This window comes from Strix aluco, chromosome 1, assembly GCF_031877795.1.
Source record: "Strix aluco isolate bStrAlu1 chromosome 1, bStrAlu1.hap1, whole genome shotgun sequence".
In the NCBI taxonomy this organism is placed as follows: Eukaryota; Metazoa; Chordata; class Aves; order Strigiformes; family Strigidae; genus Strix; species Strix aluco.
The window spans coordinates 96,768,335-96,794,765 of NC_133931.1; the positions used below are offsets into that span (position 1 = coordinate 96,768,335).

The 26,431-nt window shown below is 51.6% G+C and overlaps 2 protein-coding genes across 2 annotated transcripts in view; both read right to left on the reverse strand.

Annotated features, from left to right (window-relative positions):
* Positions 1–10,633: 10,633 nt before the first annotated feature.
* TFAP2A (transcription factor AP-2 alpha) lies at positions 10,634–25,018 on the reverse strand. The gene is made up of 7 exons (XM_074828171.1): positions 24,214–25,018; positions 22,444–22,878; positions 19,462–19,513; positions 17,602–17,833; positions 16,463–16,581; positions 13,994–14,135; positions 10,634–12,428 (listed from the first exon to the last, which is right to left on the reverse strand). The coding sequence occupies exons 1-7, from the start codon at positions 24,238–24,240 to the stop codon at positions 12,140–12,142; spliced, it is 1,296 nt and encodes a 431-aa protein (XP_074684272.1). The 5' UTR covers positions 24,241–25,018; the 3' UTR covers positions 10,634–12,139.
* The window catches only part of LOC141930913 (uncharacterized), a 6,286-nt gene continuing 4,497 nt past the window's right edge, over positions 24,643–26,431 (reverse strand). The window contains exons 3-4 of the mRNA XM_074842826.1: positions 25,258–26,129; positions 24,643–24,764 (exon numbers count right to left, since the gene is read on the reverse strand). Of these exons, the coding sequence (XP_074698927.1) occupies positions 24,732–24,764; positions 25,258–26,129 (905 nt within the window). The 3' untranslated portion in view covers positions 24,643–24,731. The remainder of the gene's footprint in view (positions 24,765–25,257; positions 26,130–26,431) is intronic.

A 26,431-nucleotide genomic window follows, 5' to 3' on the forward strand; every position in this document is an offset into this window, starting at 1 on the left:
AGGGGAGGGGGGGTCTGGAGGAGCCGGGGAGGGGGGGGTCGGGAGGGGGGGTGTTCCCCTACGTCCCCGCCGCAGGTACGTGGCGGGGAGCGGAGCGGCTGCCCGCGGCGGCCGCCGTCCCCAGGCGGGAGGCGACGGGGATGGGCGGGGATGCGGCCCCCCCAGGCAGGAAAGCGGGTCCCCGAGCCGGTACCGGCCGCTCGGCGGCAAGTTTGGCTCCGGGGCCGAGGGAGGAGGAGGAGGAGGGAGGCTAGAGGATGCTGACCTCCCGCCGACACATCGCGTTGCTCTTCTTGGGGCAACTTTAAAGGGTCGGCCCGGCGGAGGCGAGGGGGTTGTGCAGCGAGGGAAGGGGCTGGGGTGCCGAAATGTGGGGTGCCGAAATGCGGGGTGCCCTGCGGCTCTCGCCACGCCGGGGGTGTCCCGGCCAGAGCAGTGAAACGCTCAGCAGTGAGACTGGCGCTCAGCGTTGCGCCGGGAGAGGTTACTCGCCTTTCCCTCTTCTTTGATGCACAATCCGGGAAGAGTGAAACCGTGTAAAATCAGCTCTCCCCATAAATTATACCTGCTTTAGTCAAAATGGTGCAGAAGGGACAAATCCCCCTCCACGCCAGCAAACCTCCCCTTGGCGTCCCCGGCGGCTTCTCCGGAAAGCACCGAGGGACCGGGCAGCTGAAGGCGCTTCCCAGCGCCAGAAATTGCTGCCGGGCTGGTTTTGGAAAGGGGGTGGAAAGGGTGGGAAAATCTCGCCCTCGCCTTGCCTGGGTAGGAGGATCAGCCGCGGTTACTCCTGTCCTCAGGAGCGTGGGTCCTCAGCACGGAGAAACAGATAGTCCCTGAAACCGCAGATTTTATTTCTGGCAAACAATGCTCCCCCAGCCAGCGTTTGTGTGCGAGACAAGTAATTGTGCTCCCTTGCTTAAATAAATCATTGATGGGTGAAATTACACATGCTCACTTAAAATGTAATGTGATTAAGAGATTATGGGATCGCAGTTAATATGTTGCCTCACAGCTTCTGGACCCAATTCCTGACACCAGAAATCTATCAGCCACAACTGTCCCTCCGTGCGGGAGGCGTCTCCTCCTGCCACCGGCAGCCGGGGGGAGCTGCCCGGGGGAGGGGGGGTGGATCTCCCGCCTCTGCTCCCCGCGGGGACCAGAGAAGGTGAGAGGCAGCGTCAGGTTTGCGCTCAAATAAATAAATAACTTCTTCTTGTTGTTGTTGTTTGGGGGGAGGAGGGGAAAAAAAAAAGTTAAATGGAAAGGCAGGAGACGGGGTGGGGGGGGAGGCGAGGGGTTGGGGCTGCGCCTGCAAGCTGATTACCTCTCATCTGAAAGCTGCTCCATTTCCTCACACATCGGGTAAGTCCTTTATCATGAGGTGGCACAAGCCCTGCCCGGGGCTATTGGTCGCCCCGAGGAAGGAGCCGGGATGGCAAGCGGGATCCTATCATCAGGCTGCATAATAACCCCGGGCTCGCCACAGCTGCGCTGTGACCCTTTGTGATGGAGCCGATAGCGCTCCCGTGAAATAATGTCCTCCTTTTGGGTGTGAAATCACCATGTTTATTAATTGAGCTAGACATGAGGGTTACCTTTTTCTTTCCAAGCCATGAAAATTTGTGATTCAGGGCAAATGGTTCCCCCTTCCCCCCCGCAAGTTGTGTTGCCAAGGGGTTGAGAGAGCAGGACCAGCTGGGGGAGAGGACCTGTTTTGGAGGGTCGAGCGGGACCGGGTTCCACGGCAAGTTCAGAGCAGATTCACGCGCAGACACCCCACACCCCGCTCAGCAGCAAAAGCAGCCCGGGGCAAGCACCGTGGGGAAATGCAAAAAGCGCCCCAAAAGGATGGAGGCCAGGGCGAGGGGGGAGCGGGATGCGCACCGCGCAGCCTGCCCGGGCCGCCACGAGTGGGGATGCGCGGCCACGCCGCGCCGCGGGATGCCGCGCAACCCCACGCACGCACTGGGGGAGGTGAGTCTTGCCAGAAGAGTACGGCTCTCCTCTCTCCCCACGCACTTTGTGTGTGTGTGTGTGTGTTGCAATTAGGCTTCTAACGAGCTTATTGCAGTTTGTGTTTCTGGGCCAATAATACTTGTATTTAACCTAATTAAAGCCGACCTTTTAAAAGATCTGAAATATAAACACGCCTTTTTTTTTTTTTTTTCTCCCCCCCCTCCTTTCCTACTCTGGTTTAGCAATTTAACGTTTGAATCTCTGGACTGGAACGTGCAACCTTTCACCAGAGCACGGAGTGAGGGAGGGAGGGAAGGAGGGGGGGGAAAGTAGCAAAAACCTGCGGATGAGGCGGAGGCACTGGCTTTGCCCGAGCACCCGCGACAGGCTTCCAGGTAGGCAGCTACCCCCCCACTCCCCCGCCTCCTGGGGCGAGATCCCCCCCTTCCTCCTCCTCCTCCTCCGTGCGCAGGGGGCGGCAGGCAGGGAGCAAGCCGGGTGCCCCCCAAGACTCGGCACCGCTGCCTTGCCGTGGGCCGGGACCCACGCAGGGACACCCTGATCCCGGGTGGGGGTGTAGGGGGGGCTTCTCCCTGCGCGCCCAGCAGCCGCGCGATTTTCAGCCGAGCGCTGCCTGCCGGGGGAAGGGGGGGGGGGGGGGGGGGGCGGGTACAGCTGCGTGGGGCCCGACACGAGCCTCCCACTGGAGGCAGCGGCGCTCCTGCCTGCCTGTCCGCCGCTTCCCAGCCGGGGTGAGGCTGAGAGCCTGGGCAAAGCCCCCCAAATAAGTCGGTAACGAGCGTGTGTGTGTTGATGCCTTTTACGCCCATCACACAGGAACTGAACGAGCCTATTTCCCGTGAAAGCCCACCCTCGCAAAATTTCAGCGAGGTTTTTTTCCGATCAGTGGGAAATTTAAACTTTTTTTTTTTCTTCCCGGGCAAACCCGATTATGTTAATTTTTATATTTTTTATTTTACTTTTTTTTTAACTGGGTAATCAAAATTATCCTTTTTTTCCCTCCGCTGAATGACATTACAAAGAATTTTGTTAAAGAAAGCCAGACTAATTGCTGCCAGAAGAGTCTTTTCATAGAAAAGTCTGTTTTTCATAAGGCAGTTTCTGTGGGTGTTGCGGTTAAATCCAAACCTAGTGGAAAGGAGATTTTTTTTTTTTTTAAGGCGATTTTTCTCAGCAGCAGGAAAGACCTACGCTTTAGTTAGAAACTATTCAGAGACTCACGGGGCAAACCCTGCGAGGAGAAAACGCCGGCGCACTGCCGAGCTGTCTCCCGTTTGCGAGGTGGCCCTCCCTTCTCCCCCAGCTGCTCTCGCCCCCCGCCCCGGCCCGTGTGTCCCGGTAAAGCCCCTCGCAGCTCCCGGGGGGCAGCTTCGCCCGGGTCGGGGCTCTACCGGCTCCCCCGGAGCCTGGGGCGGGGAGGACGGAGGGGCGGTGGGGGGTGAAGCGCGGGCATCCCGGCGGCTCCCCGACACGCCGCTCCCTTGGGAAAGCCGCGGTCCTCACCTGCGGCGACGCCACAGAGCTGATGGGGGAGGCAGGACCCCCTCACCCCACCCCCCGGAGGCCCCGGCAGCCAGCACGGCTCCCCAGCCGCAGCAAGGCGGGCAGGTTAGCGGGCAGCGCAAGCGGCCTTCCTGGGAAAGGTGGGCCCGTAGGGGGGGGGGGTTCTGACCCCCATCAGCCTCCCAGGCAGCTGCGCAAAAAGGAAAGGTGAGAAAGAGCTAAACGGTCCCGGAAAGATATACAATTTTTTTTTTTTTCCCCCCTAATTTTAAAATTTCCCTCGGTTAACCATCCTGCCTTCCTCTCCGTTCAGTCCCTCAGCTCGGGGCTCCTAGGAGGAATTTTTAAGATCCTTCGCAACATCCACAACCCCCTCGCCTGAAGGTGAATAGAGGAAAAACAAAAACAAATAAATAAGAGACGGAGCCCTTCTCTGCCGCGGGGCAGAGCCTGCCCCACGCTGCCCCTCCGAGGGTCCCGAGTCTGCCGGGGGAGGTGGGGGGGGGGGGCGTGTAGGAGCACCCCCGCCCCTCTCCCGTGCCCAGCAGCTCTGTCCCGCCGGGCGAGGGGGGAAAGTCGGGGTGAGGGCAGGTTCCTGCACGCCCCCCCCCGGCTTCCCCCGGCCATGGAGAGTCGCGGGAGTTTTCCAGCCGCTAATTCCCAGCCCTTGCCCTGTCACCAGCAGCACAACTACCAAGAGGTGGAGGTTTCACACCCCCCTCACCCCCCCCAGCCTCTTTCCGCCTGGCCGTGCTGGCTACCGGAGCTGCCTCTCTTCACCGCAGCAGGGAAAAGGGCCCGAGAGCTTTTTTTTTTTTTTTTTTTTCCCCCCAGCAACAACATAGTCGGACGCCTTTGCAGGCAGAGCAAACTCAGCCCGGTGCTGCTGCTCGGTGGCCCTTTTGTTCCCGGTGGGGGGACGGGGGATCCGGCCCGGCTCGGCCCCGCCGGGGCTGCGGGGAGCCCGGTCCTCCCCTCCCTCCTCTCGCCGGAGCGGGGACGTGATAAAAGGAGACAGGGCTCTGAAAGGATTTGATTGAAATGGCGTGTGCCAAGCTGATGGGAGCCAGCGAGGGACAAAGCGCCGAGGAGCCATGGACACTCGAGCAATTATTCCTCCACGCTGAAGGTGGATTAGTGCAATGGAAAGAAGCATATGTTCGGCCTGGGGCGACACTCCCCCTGGCTGGGTTTAGAGAATGAGAGCGGAGAAAGAGGCTGAACCTGGAATATCAACTATCCTGGAGACAGCCCACCCCACCCCCTCTTCTCCCAGCCTCTCCAAAAGTCTCAGGGATGAAGAAGATAAATACACACGCCCATAAAGATAGATAGATACGCACATGCACACAAACACTCATAAAGAGAGATGCACGCACACCTCCACATACAGCCGCTCTGCACACCGGCACACAGACAGACAGGCAGGGAGAAAGAGGCACCCTAGGTGAAAAACCTCCCCGGGTATGACAATAAGAACAAATAAACAGACGGCCTTCGAGAGGGTCGTAGCAGCAGCCAGTTCTGCTGGAGGCTCCAGTTTCCCCAGCCTTTTCCCAGGAAACTTTCCAAAAGCAACTGCAGTGAGGGACAGGGTGATCTCTGTCTCCCCCACCGGGGCCCTGTCCAGGCTCTCCTGGAGACACAGGGCAAAAACCTCAATTGCCCCTTTTCCATCTAATTTTCTTCCAGGCTGCGTCCATCTTCTGCTGTCTCTCCCTTTCCCCAGCTCCCTGCAAAACCCCATCCTTTCCAGCAGGATAGCTGCAAGCTCTCACAAAGGCACAAGGAGGTCAAGAAGCCCCAGCAACCAGCCTGTCAGCCCCCATTCAAAACACTGGCACCCCAGGAGCAGCCTGCATCCCAGCTCTGTGGCAATGGGATACCCATCAGCTTTTAGCCTGGATCATCGACACCCATATTAAGAGCTACAGGCCCCAAAACCTCGGCAGGGATGGCAGGAGCATCTTTTTAGCCCTATTATGGTGTAGCTCATTAGGCCTAATGGGGCCAGGCACAGACTCTGCCCCCCACCCTGCTGTCCCACTGCCCTTCCCCTGCCTGGGCGCAGCAGCATGTGCCGCAGTGTGGGGTGAATCCCCAGGTATCCGCCGAGCCGCCCCACTTGCAGGGCAGAGAGGTAACCTCCATCACAGGAGAGAAATGTCCACAGCATCAGAGGAGACACAGGACAAACACAGAGAGCAGCGTCCAGCAGCAAGAGAGAGGGCAAGGAGGATGCGCTGGAGGGAGGGAGGGGAGGAAGCCTGCCAGCAGGCTTAAAAGTGAGGGAGGGAGGGAGAAAGAGAGAAAGAGAGAAGGAAAGGGAACGTAGGTCTTCCATTCCTCTGGGAGCTCCAAAAAATGCTCTGCTCTACAACCAGAAACGTGCCCCAAATATTTCACACCTCCGCTTTTTTATCCTCAGCTTTGGGGATCAGGGTGGATCAGACACAGAGAGAAGGGGGCTGGCTGTGCCCAAAGCAGCGCCAAGGCAGGAAGTTTTGCAGGATGAATGAGCGGGTAGGCACATAACCAAAAACCTGGTGTAGAAGCAATATACATCCCTCAGCCTGCGAGCGTAACTGCACAGCCCACACTCCTGCTAGAAAATAGCTCTCTATTCAGAGCCACTGCATCTGCTTTCAATAGAGTATTACAAAGGGAATTAACTATACCACAGGCAACAACAGCAATGGGGCTTGAGAGCATCTCTGGACAGGGAAGGTCTTCCTGTAGATGCTGCACATCTCATATAGAAACTAGGATGCGTGTGCATGTGTGTGCACAGCACACTCAAGCAACAACATGGTGAAACAACTCGCACTTCACCCCCGGCAGTCCTCCAGCCTCCTGCTCCGAACACCCTCACCTAGGCTCTGCTTTGCCAGTTTACCCTCCTTACCCTGGTTTGAAGGTGTCTGCGCAAACGAGCTGCGTGACTACGAACAGGACAACACACGTGAAGCTTGGAGTAACCTCAGGGCCCTGGTTTCGAGAGGGAGGGACTCACATACTTGTGCGGGGAAACCACAGGCTTTGGGTACTGACACCTGCCTTGCAAAATGAGGGCCTGACAGCAAAGCCACTGGGAACCATCAGGTCACTCCTACCCTACCAGAAAGCTCTCATTAGTCTGACTCTCACACCGCGTTCACTCAGTGGAGGTGCTCCAGCCACTCCATTAGTTAGATAAGAAATTTTGGCCCTTTGGGCCACGGAAGTTGAACTCAGCATCAGAGAGACATGATTACAGTGGTTGTAAGAGGGAATAAAAGGCCACAGATCAGTCACCTTTATATCTACAGCACCAGGCACCAGAAGAGTTCAAGGACACAAATCTTTACTGCCATCATAAGCTATATTTACCCTGCCTGAAATATCAGCTGTTTCAGCCACCCAAGCAAGCAGAGAAACTTCAACTAGATTAAGAGAAACAAGGCTATTTTACTATTCTGAAGCTGGCAAGGCTCCGCAGTAATGGGTCATGAAAGAGTTTTACTTTTCCTCAGTTTCCAATCTCTTGCTTTAAACTACTTGTTTCAGGGAATTTGGGATCACTAAAATAAATACTGCAAATAAAGAGGCTGCAGCCTATGCAGAATAAATGATTTAAGAACTGGACTTGGTTGATTTCTTTTTTCCTCTATACTGGAGATAAAAAGAAGGAACACATACTAGTAATCCCTGCTCATTTTCATGGCCATTCTTGCACCTGTAACTCAAATAATGAAGCCATTTGTTATTTATATTGCACTTTCCCTTCCATTCTAGATTTCTAATGATCTGACCCTGTTTTATGGCCCTGACAAAGCCTGAAACTGGTGTGGACTTCCAATAATTGAACGATATAGGGAAAAATCTTTAGCTGGAATGAAGCAGATGTTAGCTTCATGCAGTCCCCTAACTTGATTATTCTTTGGACACGTTAGACAAGCATTAGTGATTGATAATGACGCTAATTAACCCCTTTCCTTTCCAAAACAGCAAACCAACACCAGCAGGATTCCACAAACAACACACACAAAGTACAGTGTATATCAATACCCGTTCAAAGTGGATCAGTGACACAACTTCACTGCCCAGTGCTCGACAAAAACCTTCTCCCGCCAACACCGAGCCAGCTCCAAATCTGCTCTAAGAGTTAACCGCTCCCGCCGCTGACAGGGCAGGGAGCAGGGACACAGCCCTTCGCTTCCGAAAAGGTGCCCGGAACAGAATCAGAGGCACCATTTAGCTTTTACACTCCCGACCTTTCGCATTTGATTATCGAGACAGTTTAAATCGCTCTGCCCTCACTAGCTGGGACGGGATTCACATCGCTCCCCGTTGGAAGGGCGCTTGTTATTTTAGCCACACTTTGCAAACACGAGGGCTGGCACTCTGGGAATCTGGTCTGGGCTGAGACATGAACGTAGCGAGGAGGGAAAGGGAAGTGCACATTCTGGAATTTAAATGCGAGGCAGAAGACAAGTAAACAAACAAGGAGCTGATCTGATTACGCAGTCGAATTTATCATGGACAATAAAGAAACCGCCTTTAAACATAAGGGTTTGGATAAATGAATACTCCTAGCAAGTGAATAAAATGTATTCAATTAACTAAAAACCTCATGCACTTCTGAACTGAAGTGGAATCGACTGTAATTGATTTATTTGAAACCAGAGGTTAAGGACTGAATTAGCTAAGTACAACTGGGTATTTCAAGCCACTGACTTCTCAAATGTCAAATCCCTTCTATTTTAAATATTATTTCAGCTGCAGGGCATTGCTGTCCTGATGGCTGTTCCACCAGTTAAATCTCAAATTATATTAATATTCGATTTTTGGAGGGTGGGGTAAATTACGGTACAAAGAGGAGGGCTGTCCTTGTTCATGGTGAAAGAGCACCGAGCTGTATTTTGGTTCACATGTAGGAATTAGCTTAGCGTGGCAGCAACGGTCTAACATTCAGCCACTGCTCACCCTCATTTCAGCCAATCTGGGGGAAAAAAATAACAGCAGACTTCTGTTTAGTGTATAAAAGCATGACCTAGAATTTCACTGCTGCGCCTTGATCACGACGTTAAAAATGCATCCAAAGAACGCTAAAGTAATTAGCACGTTTTAGTAACTGCATATTGGTCACAGCAGAAGAGGCTGAACCAAAGCCAGTCTGATTTCCATTATCGCCTGTAAAATCCTTCCTTAGAAATAATAGTAATAAAGAAATCTATGCAAGGTCATTTCATTTCTGTTTTCTGGTGGCTTGCTAATGCAGCAGCAGGATACTTAAAATGCGCTCTCCTAGCATAAAGTAGCTAATTATATCTTTAAAACATTATTTATTATGACCTTATAATGTTCTAGCATAAGACTGCTTTATACATTGCCCAGTATAAAACGATTATATTGGGTACAGGTTTCAAAAAGTAACAAGCATCTGTAAATCCAGATATGAATGAATGGTATTTAATAAGATTGTTTTCGTTTAAAAATGAGTATTTATGTGTTGCTGTAGAAAGAGCAGCAATGTATTGCTGTTTATGAATGCTATTGTGCCTGAGGTTAGGATCCCACACACAATCTGAGATGCAGCCAAGAAAAACAGCCCTGATAGACAATGCTTCACTTCACCTGCTACAATACTGTGCATTTCATTTATGTCAAGAATATGTACAGTTAGGGTTCATTCACCTCATTATTTTGTTACATCTACTTTACAGTTAACCAGTCTCTCTTGGAAATAATAAATAACTGTTTTTAAAACAATTGCAGCTTTGCATTCAAAAGATCCACTTTCAATTTATAGGAAAAAAATATTCACCATTTTTATAAACTGGCTGGCTCTCGAAAATAGAATTTAGACTCCACCAACTCTCTTTCTGCTTGGCAAGATTGATTTTACACTGCCTTCCATAAGTAGATTACCAAAGCAAAATGAAACATCTTGGGCTTTATCTAATGCTTTGCTTCACCAGCCCTACCAAACGTCAAAATATATGAGCAAATGTTAATTCTCTTTGCAGCTTCATTGTAAACACCTCCCTCTTAACCTCCTCAATTTCTGCCTGAGCAAAAAAGAAAAAAAAGGGGGCAGAGAGAGAGTGTCAGGGAGGGAAGAAAAGAGAAAGAGAGAAAAATCAGCCACCACCACCACCAAAATATCACCAGCACTTACAGACTATCTCTTTAAAATGCCTTTACATTCTAAACTGCATTAGCCTCCTTTCCTGTGATATAATATAATACAGCCTGATCCTGATTCCACCTATGCCCTGGGCCAAAGAAAATAGATTCAAAGTCTGAATTCTCACGTTTTTACAGCTCATCTTCAAGATGTACAATCCATTTTTTTTTTAAAGCAAACTTCCCTATTTTACAACTGGTTTCCACAAGAAGAAACTCAAGATAAAAATTTCAGTCCCTTATAAACTGACACAACCGTCTCAAAATGTCAATCTGTGCATTCTGCTAAAACACGAACCATCAATCAGAAATAATCTGTCTCCTGCAAGATTTCGCTAAAGTTCACAACCGTGAGATGATTTTGTTGGCATCGACTACGGAGCTTTTGTTTTTTCTTGAGGGGGAGGGAGCACCCGGCTCTGATTCACCAGTATATAATTTTTTTCATAGCACCTAATTTTCAATATCTGCTCAGCAATGATTCTTTTTAAAATTTCCTTTTTGAGATAATGGGGTTTTTTTAATCTCTGCTCCCCGTTAGGACAACTACATGTACAAAATTTTATAGGCTTATAATTCTGCATGCTATATATAAACATAAATAAAAACCTAGAGGTCAACATAAATAAAATAAAACTTTATTTTTTAAATAAAATTATGTTTTGGTTAAAGAAAAGATAGTGTGTCATTTTGTTAGTAGTACAGACAATTTTTTATCCAAAAGAATACATTGTGCTTTATTGTGTCATTTGTCTGAATACAGACTCAGTGGAATATCTAAATGATACCCTGCTCTGAACTCCAAGTTGAAAGTAAGTTTTTATTATACTTGAGGGAAACAATGGGTTCAGCTGCTTATTGCAAGGAGCAATTGTCAAGGGAGAGTTAAACTCAATTACTGTAACCATACTGAATAAAAAATACTGCCAAGAACAAAAATACGCCTGGGTAAAGACAGCCACTGAATAAAAAAATCGACATAAAGCGTATCAAATATTTATTTATCTGGGCAACAAAGGACTATGATACATTGATAGGCATGGAAACTACTGCCGGCACAACTCAATACAATACAACTATAACTGCTTCCAATATGGCCAGTGGAAATACAGGATACCAGGTGGTCCCGAATGTTTGAAGTTCTTTGGAAAAAAAAAAAAAAAAGAAAAAAAGGAGAAAAAGAAAAACAAAAGAAAGGGAGAAAGGAGAAAAAAATAAAGAGGGGGGAAAAAAAGGAAAGAAAAGCTAAATCTTGTTTTAAAAGACAATATTAATTTATTGCTCTGATGGTGCTTTCGGGAAAAGGACAGTGGATGAAAATAACTTCTTCTTTCATTTTCCACAACACATAAGGGTTGTAAAACCACTAACATGTTTAAAAACCTTGCCAGGGTCCAACATCACTTTATTTTATCTTTAATGAGAAACTAAATGTCATACTAATTATATATAAAAATTCATGGTTCTTTATTTGTTCAGCTGCTTCATTGTCGCCTTTAACATGCTACAACAGGGCTAAAAATGATGAATCCCAGAGAAAAACCCCCAAAAAACCTCTGATATCTAAATAAGTACCATGAACCACATGATGAACTAAGAGGGGAAGATTTAAAACCCACTAAACAAGAGGTAAACGAGATCACCAGATAAATAAAAAAAGGCTTAAAACAGACTCACCATATTTACAATTCCCATTAAATTACACATAAATAAATATATACATACATGAACACTGATTCCCTTATATAATAACCGTGAATCGTGTTGCAATAGAAAGTTCAAGTTGGTCGCTTTACCTTGGACAGGAAAAAGTTCTACAACTGAAGATATGACATGGAACTGCTTGTGTTTTGTGTTCAAGTTTATTCACAATACTGATAAAATGTCATCAGTCCTTTTTGCCTTTTGTTTGTTTGCTGTTGCTGCTGCTGTTGCACTTTTTTCACTTTTTTTCGATTTTAATATGGCTACAATCTTAACTGAAGTTTATGTAAGGGAAGGTGGTGATTCAGTCCGGTGAAGCTCATAGAATTTTTAAAGTATTATTTATTTCTTTTGGTTTTTTTTTTTAATTTTTTTTATATATTTTTAGAAAAAAAAGTCCTTTTCTTTTTTTTGTTTTGTTTTTGTTTTTGTTTTTTTTCCTCCTTTTCTTTTATTTAAAAAAAAGTTCACAAACTCAAGACAGAACTTTTTTTCTTTGCTGGCTCCATCCCCCTGTTCTGTTCTCTTGGGCTCCAAACTGGGGTAAAACGATGGTGGCAGCGGGGAGGGGGGGGGAAGTCAAGAGGGAGCAAATGGAAATGTGGATGCTGGGAAGGGGTTTGGGGAGAGGGCAGAGCAGTCCTGCAGAGTCAGAGAACAGGATTGGCAGAAGGACGCTCATTCTCTTGCTGTAGCCTGGGGTGCTGGGTGCAGGGGAGAGGGAGGAGGGAGATGAATGGATCGATGGGCTATGAGGGGGAAGGGAGAGGAGGGGGGGGGATCCTCACTTTCGGTGCTTCTCCTCTTTGTCGCCGCTTTTGGTGCTGTTGTCTGTGTGGCTGTTGGGATTGTTGCTGAGGTACATTTTGTCCATGGCCTTGAGCGCCTCGGTGAGATAGTTCTGCAGGGCGGTGACGGCAGCACACACCGCCGGGCTCCCGAAGCCGTGCGAGATGAGGTTGAAGTGGGTCAGGCAGCTCTGGATGCCCGGCTCCAAAATGGGGTTGGGCCGCGAGTTCCCCAGGGGAGATCGGTCCTGAGCCAGCAGGTCGGTGAACTCTTTACAGATCTGTCTGTAGCACAAATGGAGCAGAGAGACAGAGGGAGGGAGGCAGGGAGGGAGGGGAAGAGAGAGGGAGAGAAATGAACCGTCACTGGCAGCAGCAAAGCCTGTGCATGCACCCTGCTAGATTACACAAGCCCCTGGATCAAGGGGGCTGCTGCCCCCGAGCACACACACGCTCTCTCGCCTCTCTCTCGCCTCTCTATACATCCTTCCCCCTAATTCTCACACTTCCCCGGCACGCACAAACCTCTTCCCTTCGCCTCGCACGCACACACGGTTGCACACACGCATCACGCCCCGGCCCCAGCCAACACACAGACAAATAACAGGCACACAGATACGCACACCTCCCGCCTACCCCTATGGCAGCCCCCCCACATCCTCCCCACAAACACGCGTCCCTGCCGAGCTGGGTTTTGGGGCAGACGCCCAGTTTAAAGTTCCCCAGCAGGGAGGAAGGGAATAAATGGGGCGCGATACCTAAAGGGAGGTTCAGGGATTTATCCATGTCTTGGAAGATCCTTTTTATTTGGAACTGGAGAGAGGCGCGGGCCTCTTCCTTCACAAGGCTAAAACACGCCTGTGCGTCGGGAAGAAGGAGCAAGGGCTGAGAGGGGAATCGAGGCTTTAAATTAGGGTATTCTGAAACATTTATGTATGTACATCTATCTCTCCAAATCCAAGGGGACCTTCCCACAGAGGCGAAGGTTGACGCTAACTGGGGTCTGGAAATTTCCTACCAGGGAGGTGGGAAGAGAGGATACGAGGGCACAGTGCAGAAGTTAGGTTATATCATCCACTCGCTGCACAAATGGTTGGGGAAATAACACACCTTATAGCCAGAGAGCTCAGAGGCGTGTTGAAACAGTTTGTATTCTAAAACCCGCGTTAATGTCTTCCAGCCATAAAGCGGTTCCCATCTTCTGCCTGCGCCCTCTGGCACTGTGCCCTTTGGTGACACCTCCATTGGTAATTAAGGGCTACTAAACAACCCTTTTAATTTCCAGCAAACATATCAAAACAATCATTTTCTTTTCACACACCACCTGGAAGTCTAGGCAGCCCCACCAATGATAAACTCTGGTAGCATTTTAACTGCGTACAGATTGCCATTTAAAATATATTTTTAATATCCCTATATTCACTAAGTAACAGAGCTGCTTAGGCAGAAAGAACCATTGCCGATTTTAATGAACTGAAATCAGTTTAATGTGCCAGTTTTATTTTACTGTCAATGGGAAGCCTTCCCCTTCTACCTAAACCGATAAGCTAAGTGAAAAGGCCCCGAAAATTATTTTCTCTGAAGAATTATTGCTTTTTCTTTAACTAAACATCCACCCACAATTTTCACGACTCGCTTTCAAGGTAATCTGCAGGAACTGACTCAATGGAAAGCAAGCTGTTCTATGGAGTTCTCCTATAGCAGGAGGGCAAATACACCCCCTCGCAATTTGCAAAGCCATCAGCCACTGGCTATGTACGTGGCAAACGCTCTCAAATAAAAGCCCCAAACCCGGGTCTGTCACCCTCCCCTCACTTTTGAGCAACATGCCAGAAAGTTAAATGTCTTACTTTGTAGCTAGAAGCATGTTTTTTCTTGTGACTTGCTCGTTTGGATCGGAATGTTGTCGGTTGAGAAATTCAGCTACTGCTTTGGCAGGAAATTCTGTCTCACAAACGTACCCAAAATCTCTAGCGAGATGTACGGCTTCTCCTGAAAAGGGAGGCATGGGTGGGGATGGGAGGGAAACACACAGCTCATCAGTACACACTGCACAGAGGCAAAAATCCATTAGGAAAAAAAAAAAAAAAGGCACTACATTCTAGCTGGGCTTTTCTTCTAAAAGGTTTGGACTTTTTTCTGTGAAAAAGGTAGGGTAAGAAATGCTAATCACATCTTATCTCGCAGGAGTTTTCTTTGCTTCAGTCGAGGGCAATGCAAATGTGTATTTTCACGACAATCATTACAAGAGAAATCTCACATCAGAATTTTTTAAAGTTTACATTGACTAACAGATACTTTTAGACAGGCAGGCTCCATTCACCTAGGACGTGTGCTTAGATTTAAATATCCGTACCCATATACTGTCATTTACCTACATTTCATTCACAGCTATTTACTCTGGAAATGTTTGTTTGCCTCAGCCATGTCCCTATATTCTTTTGCAATGCATCAATGATTAATATTGATCATAATTACTCCTAGAGCTCTTCTAAATAAAATGCATTAAACAGCTAAGTGTTTAAAATTTAACTTGATCACATATAATTATATGTTCACCCCCAAACGATTAACCATGAGAATTTTAGGGTCATTCCACCGAGTCTGTCTGTTTTGTTGATTTTCAAATCTTTGGTTTTAATTTCCTGAACCAGTTGGTTTTTACTGCAGGGCTTCCTGCCATTAGCTCTAGCTCCGGAAGAACGCATGCGCCAATTAGAGCTTCAAAGCCTCAGTCCAGTGAGCTTGTTTCCATAAAATGGAGCGGATCATAAACAATAACAGTACTCTAGAAACTGCCTCATCGCTACAGGACTCAAAGCCCCAGCAGTGTTTATACTATCATCCCCCCAAAATTAGCTACCATCGCTAAGTTATCTGGAGATCCGGCCGCTGGTTTTGTTTTGGTTTGTTTTTTTTTTTTTAAAAAAAATCATTCTTTTAAAGCCATTGTATGTGAAAGCCAAACAGAACAATAGATTACCATAAAACCTTCTCCATATTCATTAAGATCACAAATAATGTTAAGCATCTACCAAATCTAGACTTTTTACAAGTTTTCCCCTAGTGATTTTTTACTACAGCACGTTGATGCAATTTCAAAGCCTTTTCAAAAACGTGAAGACGCAGTAATTTTCACGCAGTATAAATATAGTGCGGCCACTAATCCTGATGTTTAAAAAACCGAAGCCTGGCATTGCGCAGCGCTTCTTTCCCCGTCTCTTTGAACATGAAACATTTCTCACAGAATACGAAGTGACAACAAAACAAAACAACAAATTCCCTCCTACACAACCAAACTTAAGCCAAACCTGCGCACAGCCCGGGCCGAGCTTAAAAGCGCTTTGCAGACTGAAGCGGTCTAAAATGCAGTCGAATCCGTAAGTGAGGGGAAAGGAGGAGGATCTATTTGCTGGCCTTGAGCTTACTTTTTGCCAGTCAGTGTGACACATCAACTGCTTCAAAACTAAACGACTGACAACCCTTGAGCTTCCCACCTCCCGGTTCTGACAGCACAGGGTGTCCCAAGGCATTAAAAGTAAGTTGCACCTTTTCTGGCCAGAGCGAAGTAGAGGAGACCGATATAGCCAAGGGAACACGTGTTCTGAAAATGAGAACCAAAGGGAGTGGGGGGTGGTGGTGGTGCAACTTTGAGGCTTTCAGGACACCATTAATTCATGGCTGAGGTCAAGGATTCCCAAATTAATTCAGGAAGTAATGGTCACGCATTTCTCAAATGCAGATGTCAGAAAAGTTAAATGATTTACTGTTATGTGGCTCCGGGCTGGGAGGGAGAACAAACTTAAAGTAGCTGCAATTTCTGACATTTAAAATTGCTTGGTTGTCCACCTGTGGCAGAAGGATGGCAGTGAAGCATTAGAGGCTCTGCTCCCCGTAACTTCCAACTTGACACTCGGGGGTCTCTTATGGGCTGAGCCCACAGCCCCCGTTCGCAGGGATCCTTCCCATGCTGCTCCCAATGAGATCAGCTTACTCTGGGGAGGGATTACTCACTTAAACGAGGGAGAAAGATGGGGCCCTGAAAATTACTAGCTTAGAGACTTAAAAGCAAATAAATGGTAGAACGCGATGCTGAGTCTGCAGGACTCGCACAAGCCCATTTCAGGTTAAAACCAAAAACAAAGGCACACAATTAACATGTTTGGGTTTTTTTTATAAGGCAGAGAAAATAACGCCCTTCCAATTTCCAACAAGCAGCACTGACTTGGGGAAAAACACCAACCCAAGTCTTCTCCCATTAGGCAAAAGCAACAGGCACATTTTCCAAACGGGCCCTCCCAGCTCTTTTAGTCACTTACCCTCCACAAGCGACGTGAGCAAGGTAACATTAGCAGCTTTACGCCTCCCGGCTGGCAAGTTTAATCCTATTTTGTCCAGTTTCTCCCTCAGAGATCTCCCTCCGTTTTTAGACTTCGCCCTGCTCCGCACAGAAAGGCACTGAGAAACGGGGCTGGCAGGGATGACCCACTCCCGCTTTGGCTCCTGCCTGCAGATCACCCCGACATATCACCTTCCCACGGAGGGGAGTAAAGGGGTGGGGGGTGGGGGGTGGGGGGGGGGCATGGTTGTGGGGGGCTGAAGAGCGAGTGTTGCTGAAAGCTGAGTCTCAGACATAAGGATGGGGCTTTGGATGGCTCCATGTCTAGGGAACAGGGGCCCTCGCTGAGGTCCGGATCAGCGCCCAGGCTGGCTGGGAGCTCTGGGCACATCATGGCCAGGGCCGGACCCCGGAGGCAGCCGCCTGAGCTCCCAAGGCGCCACAGACCCGGGGGCAGCTTCTCCCCACAGCCCACGGGCAGCGGCCCAGGCCTTACGGGAGGAGAACCGTTTGTAGGGTCAGCAGCCCCCGTTACCGCCACGGCGCATCACTGCCCTCACACTAATCCCTGCGTGGCCCATCTGCGGCTTTTCCACAGAGCCGGACCCAGCCGGGCCGTGGAGGTGGGAACTGGTTTAATTAATCCTGAATGTTATTCCCTGCCCGGGCGCTGCGCAATTGCCTGGGTGAGGCCGCAGGCCCAGGGCGGCAGGCAGCAGCGTGGGTGCCCACCAGTAACCTCCCCGCTCCCCGGGGGGTGCGGGGTGTATGGGGGGGGGTGCTCATCGCCGTGACGGGACAGCGTGGGGACACACACACGCACACGCGCCGGGCCCCCCAAAGCGGGGCACGGGGGCCACACAAGGCTGCGCGTTGCCATGGCTACAGCGCCCCCCCCCGCCGCTTCGCAGCCCTGCCCCGGCGGCCGCGCGCGCACCGACCCCTAGCGGCGGGCGCTGCGCCCCCCCCCCACCAGCCACCGCCTCGCGTGGGCCCTCACCCTCCTCCTCCTCCTCTTCCTCCTCCTCCCTCCCCTCCCTCCCGCCCGGCGCAGCCCGGCGCTGCCCGGCCCGGGCGTTCTAGTCCGCCATCCCGCCTCCCGCGCTCCCCGCCCCTCACCTCCGCAGCACTCCGCCCAGCAGGGAGGCGTTGAGGCACTCGGGCGGCGAGAGGCGTCTCTGCACTTCCGCCACCGTGACCTTGTACTTGGAGGTGGAGCTGAGCAGCGAGAGGCGGCCCGGCACCGAGCAGAAGACCTCGTTGGGGTTCACCACCCCGCCGAAGAGCGTGTCCTTGTTGATGGGGATGGAGGAGACGGCGTTGTTGTTAGACTTGGAGAGGGACACGGGGCCTGCAAGGGAGGGAGGAGCAGGGAGGTGAGGGTGAGGAGCGGGTGGGGAGCCGGGGGCTGGGTATTTGGGGGGGGGTGGGGGGGTGGGGGGGAGGCCGCCGCCACCGCCGGGCACCCGAGCCCCGCACCCGGCCCCGCAGCGCCCACGGGGCAGGATGGAGGGAGCGGGGACAGGGCGGCCGGCGGCACCCCAACGCTCGCCGGGAGCAGCAGGGAGAGAGCGGGGCAACCCGCAGCAATTAAAAAAATAATCCGCCGCCCCCCCGCCAGCCCGGAGCGGGCGCACGCCGTCGGGGGAGGGGACGACTGCTTGCTAAGGCGCCGGTCGCTCCCCAAAATAAAGGCTGGTCCCTGCCCAGCGGCCGCTGTGCAGGGGCGACCCGACCCGGGCGGGGAGGGACCGTGCCGCCATTCGGGATGCGGTGCCCGCCGGCCTCCGGTCTCCCGGTCGCCTTCCCTTTCTCCTCCGCCCTACCCCACTACTCTTCGCGGACACAGTCCAACCGGGCAGGGGGCTCTCTCCGTTTTGGATAGATCACTTGTGACATTAATAGCTCTGGGAAGGCTAATAGATACAACAGGAGTTAAACGAACTCTTGAGATTACTAATAAAAGAGCCAATTATCATGTCGACTTGGAAAGAGCATCTCTTAAGATTTATCCCTTGCACATCTAATTTGACGTGACAAAGGCTTTACAGACGGGGGTGGGGGGGAAATGAAACTTTGAGCTCCCTGGCTGTAAGAGCCGTTAGGGCTAGAGGGGAGAGCAGCTCTATTCAGCACCTTGCTCCGGTGGCGGCCGGGGTACCCAAACTGCAGGCGGCTGCACGGCCGTGGCACCCCTCGGAGTAGGCAGGAGGTAGCTACGTGCTCAGCCCTGCGAGTTTCGCTCCCAACAGCAGCTCCCTACGCAGGATCCAAACGCAAACCAAGCGCTTTCCACCGAGAACCTCCCTTGCAAACAGCCCTGTGCCACCTTTCCCAAATCCTTCGGTTGTCCGAAGAAAGACGGGAAAAGAAAATTGAGTGAAAACACGCCATAAGTATTTTCCACGGTTTGGGGGACCAGCCTCCAAGCAATTCAATTCCAAGCGAAGCAAAAGCGCACAAAGCCAACGAAAACCAAACCACCCTGACGGACAGACACCAGTTCCCTGGAACTCGCCCCTTGTTCTCCAGCAGCCCACCTCACCGCCGCCGCGATTTACATCAGAAAACCCGGAGAAGGAGGAACAACTATTTCTCTTTCACAGCCCAGTTTCCCAACAACGATTACACCCCGTCGCTCAGCCAGATGCACGGGGCAAGACACGAAACCCAACTGTTCGCTAATGCACTAAAATACCGGCTTGGATTTTCTAGCTCATCTGCTAACATTTTTCCTCGTTAACGACAACAATAATTAAAATACCCGGCGAACGTGGCCATTTAAGAGGGCAGATTTCAACCCGCATTGCCCGTTTTCTTTCTCTGCCTCCAACCTTTTGGCCAACAGTACGTGCCAGAGGAAGGAGCCCGGGGCCGGGGGGCTGGGGGGGGGGGGGGGGTGGAGGCCGGGTGAGTCCTCCCTGCGAGCACTCCCCAGCCTGTGACGACATGTTTGGTATGCGCAAGGAAACGGCTTACCTTTCTTAATTACAGTTTGATCTGGGATGTTAATACCGGGGTCTTCTACGTGCTGCAACAAAAGGAACAGGCAGGGATGTAAATGTACAACCACAACAAAAGGCAGGGAGGGCTGGGCTGGGGTGCGGGAGAAGTTGTGTCCCCTCTCCCCATGCACGGTGCGAGGAGGGAAACTACAGATCCCCCGGCGAGGGGGAGATGGGATTTGGGGGGCGATTTCCTTTACCGTGAGGAGTCCTGCATCCCTCCCCGCTCTTCCCCTGTTCCCCAAGAAATAGGAACAAAATGATAAAGCACCCCCACGCCCCCGGGCCGAACCCAACGACCGAGTGGGCTCCAGCTCCTGCGGGCTCCCCCCCTCCCCTCCCTTCCTCCCCGGGACGCGGCCCCGGCCCGGCCCGGCCCGGCCCTTCCCCGCCGCTGCGCCCGCGCCCGCGGGAGGGAAAAGCACAAAGGAGCTGGGACCGGTGCGGCACCTGGGGGGCCCCACGCCGCCCCACGCACCCCGCGTCCCCCACTATTGTCCCCTCGCAGGTTCCGCGGTCGCGGCTACAGCTGGGGTTCGCGCGGCGGAGTCACGACGTGATTAGAAAGTCAAATGAAATCATGTTTTCTAATTCCAAAAACTGACAGGCAATATAATGTCTGGCTGTGTTTACAAATTAACACCAGTGCTGCTGAGATAGAAGATTTCGCAATCGTTACAAAACCCAGGCATTACCATTTAAAAAACTATTACTTCCTTCTCTAGTCTTTGTCCAACAATAATACTGATTCTAACATTTTCCATTCTGTCTTGGATTTATGCTCCTGTTAATTGTGCCTGATCTCAATGATTCCGGGTGGATGGTACTAAGTTGCTTTATTACAGGTTTTATTATACTCAATGCTCTCATTTGTAACTTGCCTAAAGTGCTTCTGGATTTAAGTATAATTAAATTGAGAAATGTTCAGAAATGACTACTGCTGCAGTTCTTGTGTTTTAACTATATGGGGAAATATGATCCCTTTATGCATGCACCCTAAACCCATAAAGTAAATGTAGTGTGGCATAATACTTTTATTTGTGTTATTTCTACACATATTCCATACAGGGAGGACTGTTAAGTTTAAAATCCCACAGAGATATTTATGATTAAATAATTTTCACCATCTACTTGATTTTCTTAAATATTTAGCGGTTGTTTTTATTAAAGGTTAACTGTTGCAGCAACAGAAAAATTCAAAAATGACCCTTCCCCGACCCAGCTTTCTGTAAAGGATTTTTTTTTTCATAACTACATGAAATACTCTTAAAAGATACATCCTCTTATTTTTATGCTTTCCTTCATGCAGCCTGCCGATTCAGTTTTACAGAGAAAAAAAAAATAAAAAAAAAAATTGGCTGGGCTGGTTTAAGGATTTAAACCAGATGGCATTTAGTTTTCACGAAGTATAGCAACACTATTAATTCATAGATCTGCAGAGGAGGCTTCCCGAATCAGCCCACTGCCACAGAGCACAATTGAGGAGAGGGAGAATTCAAGAGAACATTTTAGGTCATGTTCCTCCTGCTGCAATCAGGGGCTTGCAGTCAACAAATTAGTTTATTCTTACTATTGCCTCCATGTTATTTTATATCAAGTTTAAAGAATCGACCTGCTTTTAACGGATCCAAATTGCTTACTAAATCCTCCACTTTGGGAAACGTATGCGTTTATTGCAAAACTGCTAAACATAACCAGCAATTTTCTGTGGCTAATTTAGCCAGATGAGCGCTGTAATAAATTCAGTGTTTTCCCCGAGTATAATTTACAAAAGGTTTCAAAATGACCCCCAAAAATAGGTAAGTTCATCTGAACATTATCCTTGCAACACGAAACTGTACTCATTAAACTGTCAGCAAATATATTGTTGTAATATTTGATCCTGTAATTTGGGATGGCATTTCAGCAAAAATCACATCCAGATACCACAGTTCCCTCCTCCTCTTTCCTCCTGCAAGTCGAGCAGCTTCAGTCCCTCAGCACGAGCTCTGTGGGCTTTAATAAATTTATTGCCATGTTCTAATTCCATTTTCGGGGAGAAACCCAGAAAGATGAACTTTGATCACGACCTATCACATTGCATAAAGCCACTTTCCTAACTGAACAATAGCCCTGGCTTGCTTTGTAAATAGCCCGTGCACTAATGTCATGCTTAATTAGAAATCATTTTTTTAATCCGTATTTATCGATAACAGAATTAGGCCCCCCAAATAATGCATCCTCCAATAGGCTCTCAACATTTAATTCAATATAGGGTGTAGCAGGTCTGGCTCGAATTTGATAACCTATAGCTAATGATTTATGAGGTCATCCCTTTGCACCGCTGCTAAAAGGAGGCGGCAGCGTTTTAGTATACCTCTTCCCTGATTTGTCAATTAATTCCTTTAGAGAAGAGGATCTGCCTGTACCCTCTTACAACTTTGGATGTCGTTATCCCATATGCCAATTCTGTAATCACGAGAAACCGATTTTTCCTTCTTAGGCCACTTTCACCCACTTTTTTTTTTTTTCTTTTTCTTCCTTCCCCCTTTACGTTTGCCTGGGAGGACATTTAATGAGATCTCGCGTTTCAAACTCGTGTTTTTCCCAAGGCAGCGAGAAATCCCCAAATGCACGGCCCGGTGGTGATATTATATATTCTTCCAATCGTAACAGCTTATTGTCATTGAGAAGGAAAGATATTGTTAATGATGACAGTAATTTGATTTATTTATATTTTAGCGGGCGCATTAGCGGGGAGGCGTCGCGCAGGGACGAGCTGCGAGAACCTATTGTTCTAGGTGGGGGCTTCGCCTTTCCCGGGGCAGGTGGGGGGGACACGTTTCTCTTCTTCCCTCCCCCTCTTTTTTTGGGGGGGTCCCCCTCCCTCCCTCCCCCCCCCGAAGTTCGGCTCCCGTGGGGAGGGGGACACGGGGGAAGAGGGGCGAGCGGGCCCCGGGGCGTCCCCTTGGCTTACCGGCACGTCCTCGATGGCGTGGGGGATGGAGTGGAGGGGCAGGTCGGCCAGCCCCGAGCCCAGCCCGTGCGGGGCGTGGAGCAGGTCGTCGTGCCGCCGGTAGTCCCTGCGTGGGTCGAGCCCCGAGAGCTGGTGGGGCAAACCCCGGTGCGTGTGGAGCAGCCCCGTCTCCTGGCTCTGCCTCTGTCCCGGCCATCCTGGGTGCTGGGGCTGCGGCTGGGCGTGGAGGGGGTTGAGGCTGTAGGGGTCGTTCACGTGGGAGTAGGGGTCCTGAGACTGGGGGTAGATGGGCTGGTAAGGAGGGGGGAAGTAGGGGGGCTGGAAGTCGGCGTTGGGGGTGTGGGAGAGCGGCGGGGCGCTGGTGTAGGGAGACTGACCCACGGTCCCCAACTGGGGTAGCCGGGCTGTCCCGTTGCTGGTACTGTCGTGGCGCTCCTGAGGTGGGGGGGGGCGGCGTTGGGGGGGGGGGGGGGGAGGGAGGAGGGGGAAGGGGAAGGAGGGGGAGAAAAGAAAAACAAAGGTAAAATCAAACTGTTTCTCTTCAAAATCGGCTTGCGCGTTTCACCTATCGGGCAGAGATGGGCAATTCGTCCGCTCCGAGGCGGAGAAGAGCAGGTCTGGGGCTTTCTCTGCCTCCGATTTCCCTTCGCACACAATTAGGAGGCAGTCTCGCTTTTTAAATAATAATAATAACAACGGCAACAACGATAACAGCAATAATAGCAATAATTATAACAAGACTGCTTATAATAATTAATAAAACATTGCGGCGATACACCGCGGATGCTCAACAGATCGCGCCCCGGCATTTCAGGAGGAGGTATTTCCCGCAAATAAAAAGAATAATTCATAAGCGGGCATTATTAAAATAATAATTCTACCACGACCCAAAATCCTCCCGCTGGCCCTGGGCAGAACCGAGACAAATACTATCGCTGGCATTACCGGTAACGCATCCCAAGAAAACCCTGGAAAATCCAAGCCCACTGCCATTTTGTTACCAGAAGACGCCGAAATAGGCTCTAAACAAACCGGTCGTTCCCCCCGCGAGTTTTACAAAGGTTTGGGGGCGAAGACACTGCCACGGTCCCCCACCTACGGGGACAGCCGCCCGGGTGCCCGGCCGAGCTCCCCGCTCGCCAGCGGGCGATTTGGGAGCGGAGTGGGGGGGAAGGGGGGCCGGGGGGGGGGGCGGGGGGGGCTGGTGGCGGCGGCGACGGCCGGGGCAGCGGAGGAATGCGCCGGGCAGCCGTGGGGAGCATCGCCCCGAGCCCCGCCGCCCCGACGGGGGAGCGGCACCGAAATGAGGCCGGGCGTTTGGGCACGGCTCTGCCGGCTCCCGCGGCCGGGCAGGAAAGCCCGCAGGTATGTCCGGGGAAAAAGGCATGGCCTCCGCGGAGGAGGAGGAGGGTTCGAGGGGAATGAGCCACGATCCCGAAAAAGGGAAACGAGAAAGCTGAAAATATCCCGTTTGCAGGTGGCAAGGTGAAGAAATGGAAGCGGTAGGGTCCAAGCAAAGCCTTTTGCCTTTCGCTCGAAGCAGACCAAAAAAAAAAAAAAAAAAAAAAAAAAAGGGGGGGGGGGAGAAGAGAAAAAAAAGAAAGAAGGGGGGAAAGGAAAACCACCGAATTTATAAAAATGAAGGAAAGGAAAAAAAGCCCTCTCTGGAAAGCTGGGTGCGAAACCCCGACCGCCACCGCCACCGCCGACAACAATAGCAACACCCAGCACACACCAGACCCCCTCCGAGAGAAACGTGAAGCAACTCACCATAGCCGAAAAACTGTGTACTAACATCTGCGAAGAGTCGGGGGTTACAAGTCAAGGTAGGAAAAAAACCAAAACAACAACAAAAAAAAAGGCAGAGGAAAGGGACCGGCGGAGCGCGCAGCCCCCGGCGGAGCCCCGCGGGTGCGGGCGCGGCGCGGGCGCGGAGGGAGCGCGGCCGGAGCCCGGCGCTAGGCGCGGGCGGCAGGACCGGGGCGCCGGGGCTGCTCCTGCACCGCGGGCGCGCCACTATAATCCATCAGAACTTGCACCGATCTCTGCTGCCCTTCATCGGGTGTTGCCAAGGCGAGCTCTCTATCCTGGCGCGGTGTGAGGAGTCAAAGTTGGTTGCTTTTTTTTTTTTGCCTTTTTTTTGGTTTTGCGCTTTTTTTTTTTTTTTGCCTTTTTTTGCTTTGTTTTTAGCTTGTGTGTGTTTGTTTCTTAATCCTTTTTTTTTTTTTTTTCCTCTGTCTCTTTCTTTCTTTTTCTCCTTTGACTTAGCTGCTGCTTCACTTGAGCTCCTAATAACAGATCTGCTGCCTTCCTGGAGACTCCTAATAGCAGATATTCATGACTATTAATATTACACGAACACTTAATAAGGGAAGAATGGCTGGAAATCGAGCGTGAAGCGAGAAGGCAACTCAAGGCAGAGCCTGTTCTAAATGACGTCCATTGAATGAAGAATCAGTGTATCTAATCAGAGATGGGGGAGAGGGAGAGGGAGAGAGAGACAAAAAGGGAGAGAGAGGGAGCGGGAGAGAGAGAGGGGGGACATGCTGCTGCGTCTGACGAATCACAGGAAAGGGGCAACATTTTAAAAGGTTGCAGGGCATGCAAAAGTGAAAGAGAAAGAGATCCGGAGAGAGGGAGAGGGTGGGAGCCAGGAGGGGGGTGCGGAGGAGGTGGGGGTGGGAGAGACGGGCAGAAGGGGAGAGGGGAGGGGGCGCGGGATCCCCCCTTCCTCCCCTTCGCTTCCCTTCCCCTCCCTTCCCCCCTGCCGCCGCCTCCCCCTGCCCCCAGCCCCGCGGTCCTTCGCGGGCGCACCTCGGGCTGCGGCTGCTGCGCGTAGCCGGCCTCAAAGCCCAGGGAGAAGAGCGGCTGCTGGCTCCCGCCTTGGCTCTTGCCGCCCTCGGCCGCGCCGCCGCCGCCTTTGCGCGGGGTGGGCTCCGCGGGGCCGCCCGCCGCCGCCGCCGCCCCGTCCATGCCTCGACGGCGCCCCGCCGAGGGGCTCCCCGCGCCGCTGCCCCCGCGGCGGCCGCCCCGCGCCGCCAAGCCGGCTCGCCTCCGTGCCCCGCGTCCCGGAAACCGGCTGCGAAAGTTTTTTTGGGTGTCTCCCCTTCTGGGTGCCAGCCCTCCTCCTCCTCCTCCTCCTTCTCCTTCTCCGGTTCGAGCCCAGCGCCGAGGCCGGCGGGCGCCCGGGGCGGGGGGGCTGGGGAGCCCAAGGAGCCTCCGCCGGGCTCCCCGCGGCCCCCCTCTCGGAGGATCCGGGAAAAGACGGGGGGGGAGAAATGCAGGAGGCGGCGAGGCGGGGAGGGAAGGAGGGCGGGAGGGACGCGGGAAGGAGGGGGGGGAGAGAGGGAGCCGGGAAAAGAAGCAAGGCGAGCGCTTCTCCCGGCCCAGACAAGCCGGGGCTCCGGCGCAACCCGTCGGACTGGCTGTGCAACTCCCAAACAACTCCCTCCGGCGGGCACCGCTCCACCGCTGCCCCGCCGCAGCCTCCGCGCCGCCGGCGCCCGGCCCCGCGCTCCGCCCGCCAGCCCCGGCTCCCCGCGCTTTTATTCCGCTTTTCTTCACCGCCACCCCCCCCTCCTCCCCCCCCCGCCGTGTTGTTTTGTTTTGTTTTGTTTTTTTTCCCCCCCTGTTAAAGGCAGGTCCTGGCCCCAGCAGGGCACAGGCACCCCGCTTTTCCGTCCTCTCTACAAGTCACCCCGCAGCCGCTCCCCAGGAAAACGGGGGGAGCCAACTGCGCCCGCCCAAAAGCCGGCGCGGCTCCGGCGGAGCGGCTGCTGCTCCCTCCGTGTTCGGTAGCACCTCGGTGCGAAGTCCCATGAGCGCAAGGCAACAAAAGCCATTCGCGATGAAATCCACACGCGCGCACGTGTACACGCTTCAACACCGGTCCTGGGGGGAGGGAGGGAGGGAGGGAGGGAGGGAGGGAGGGGGAGAGAGACGCTTTCCTCCCGAAATTCAGCTGAGGAATATACATAGTATTTTTTCA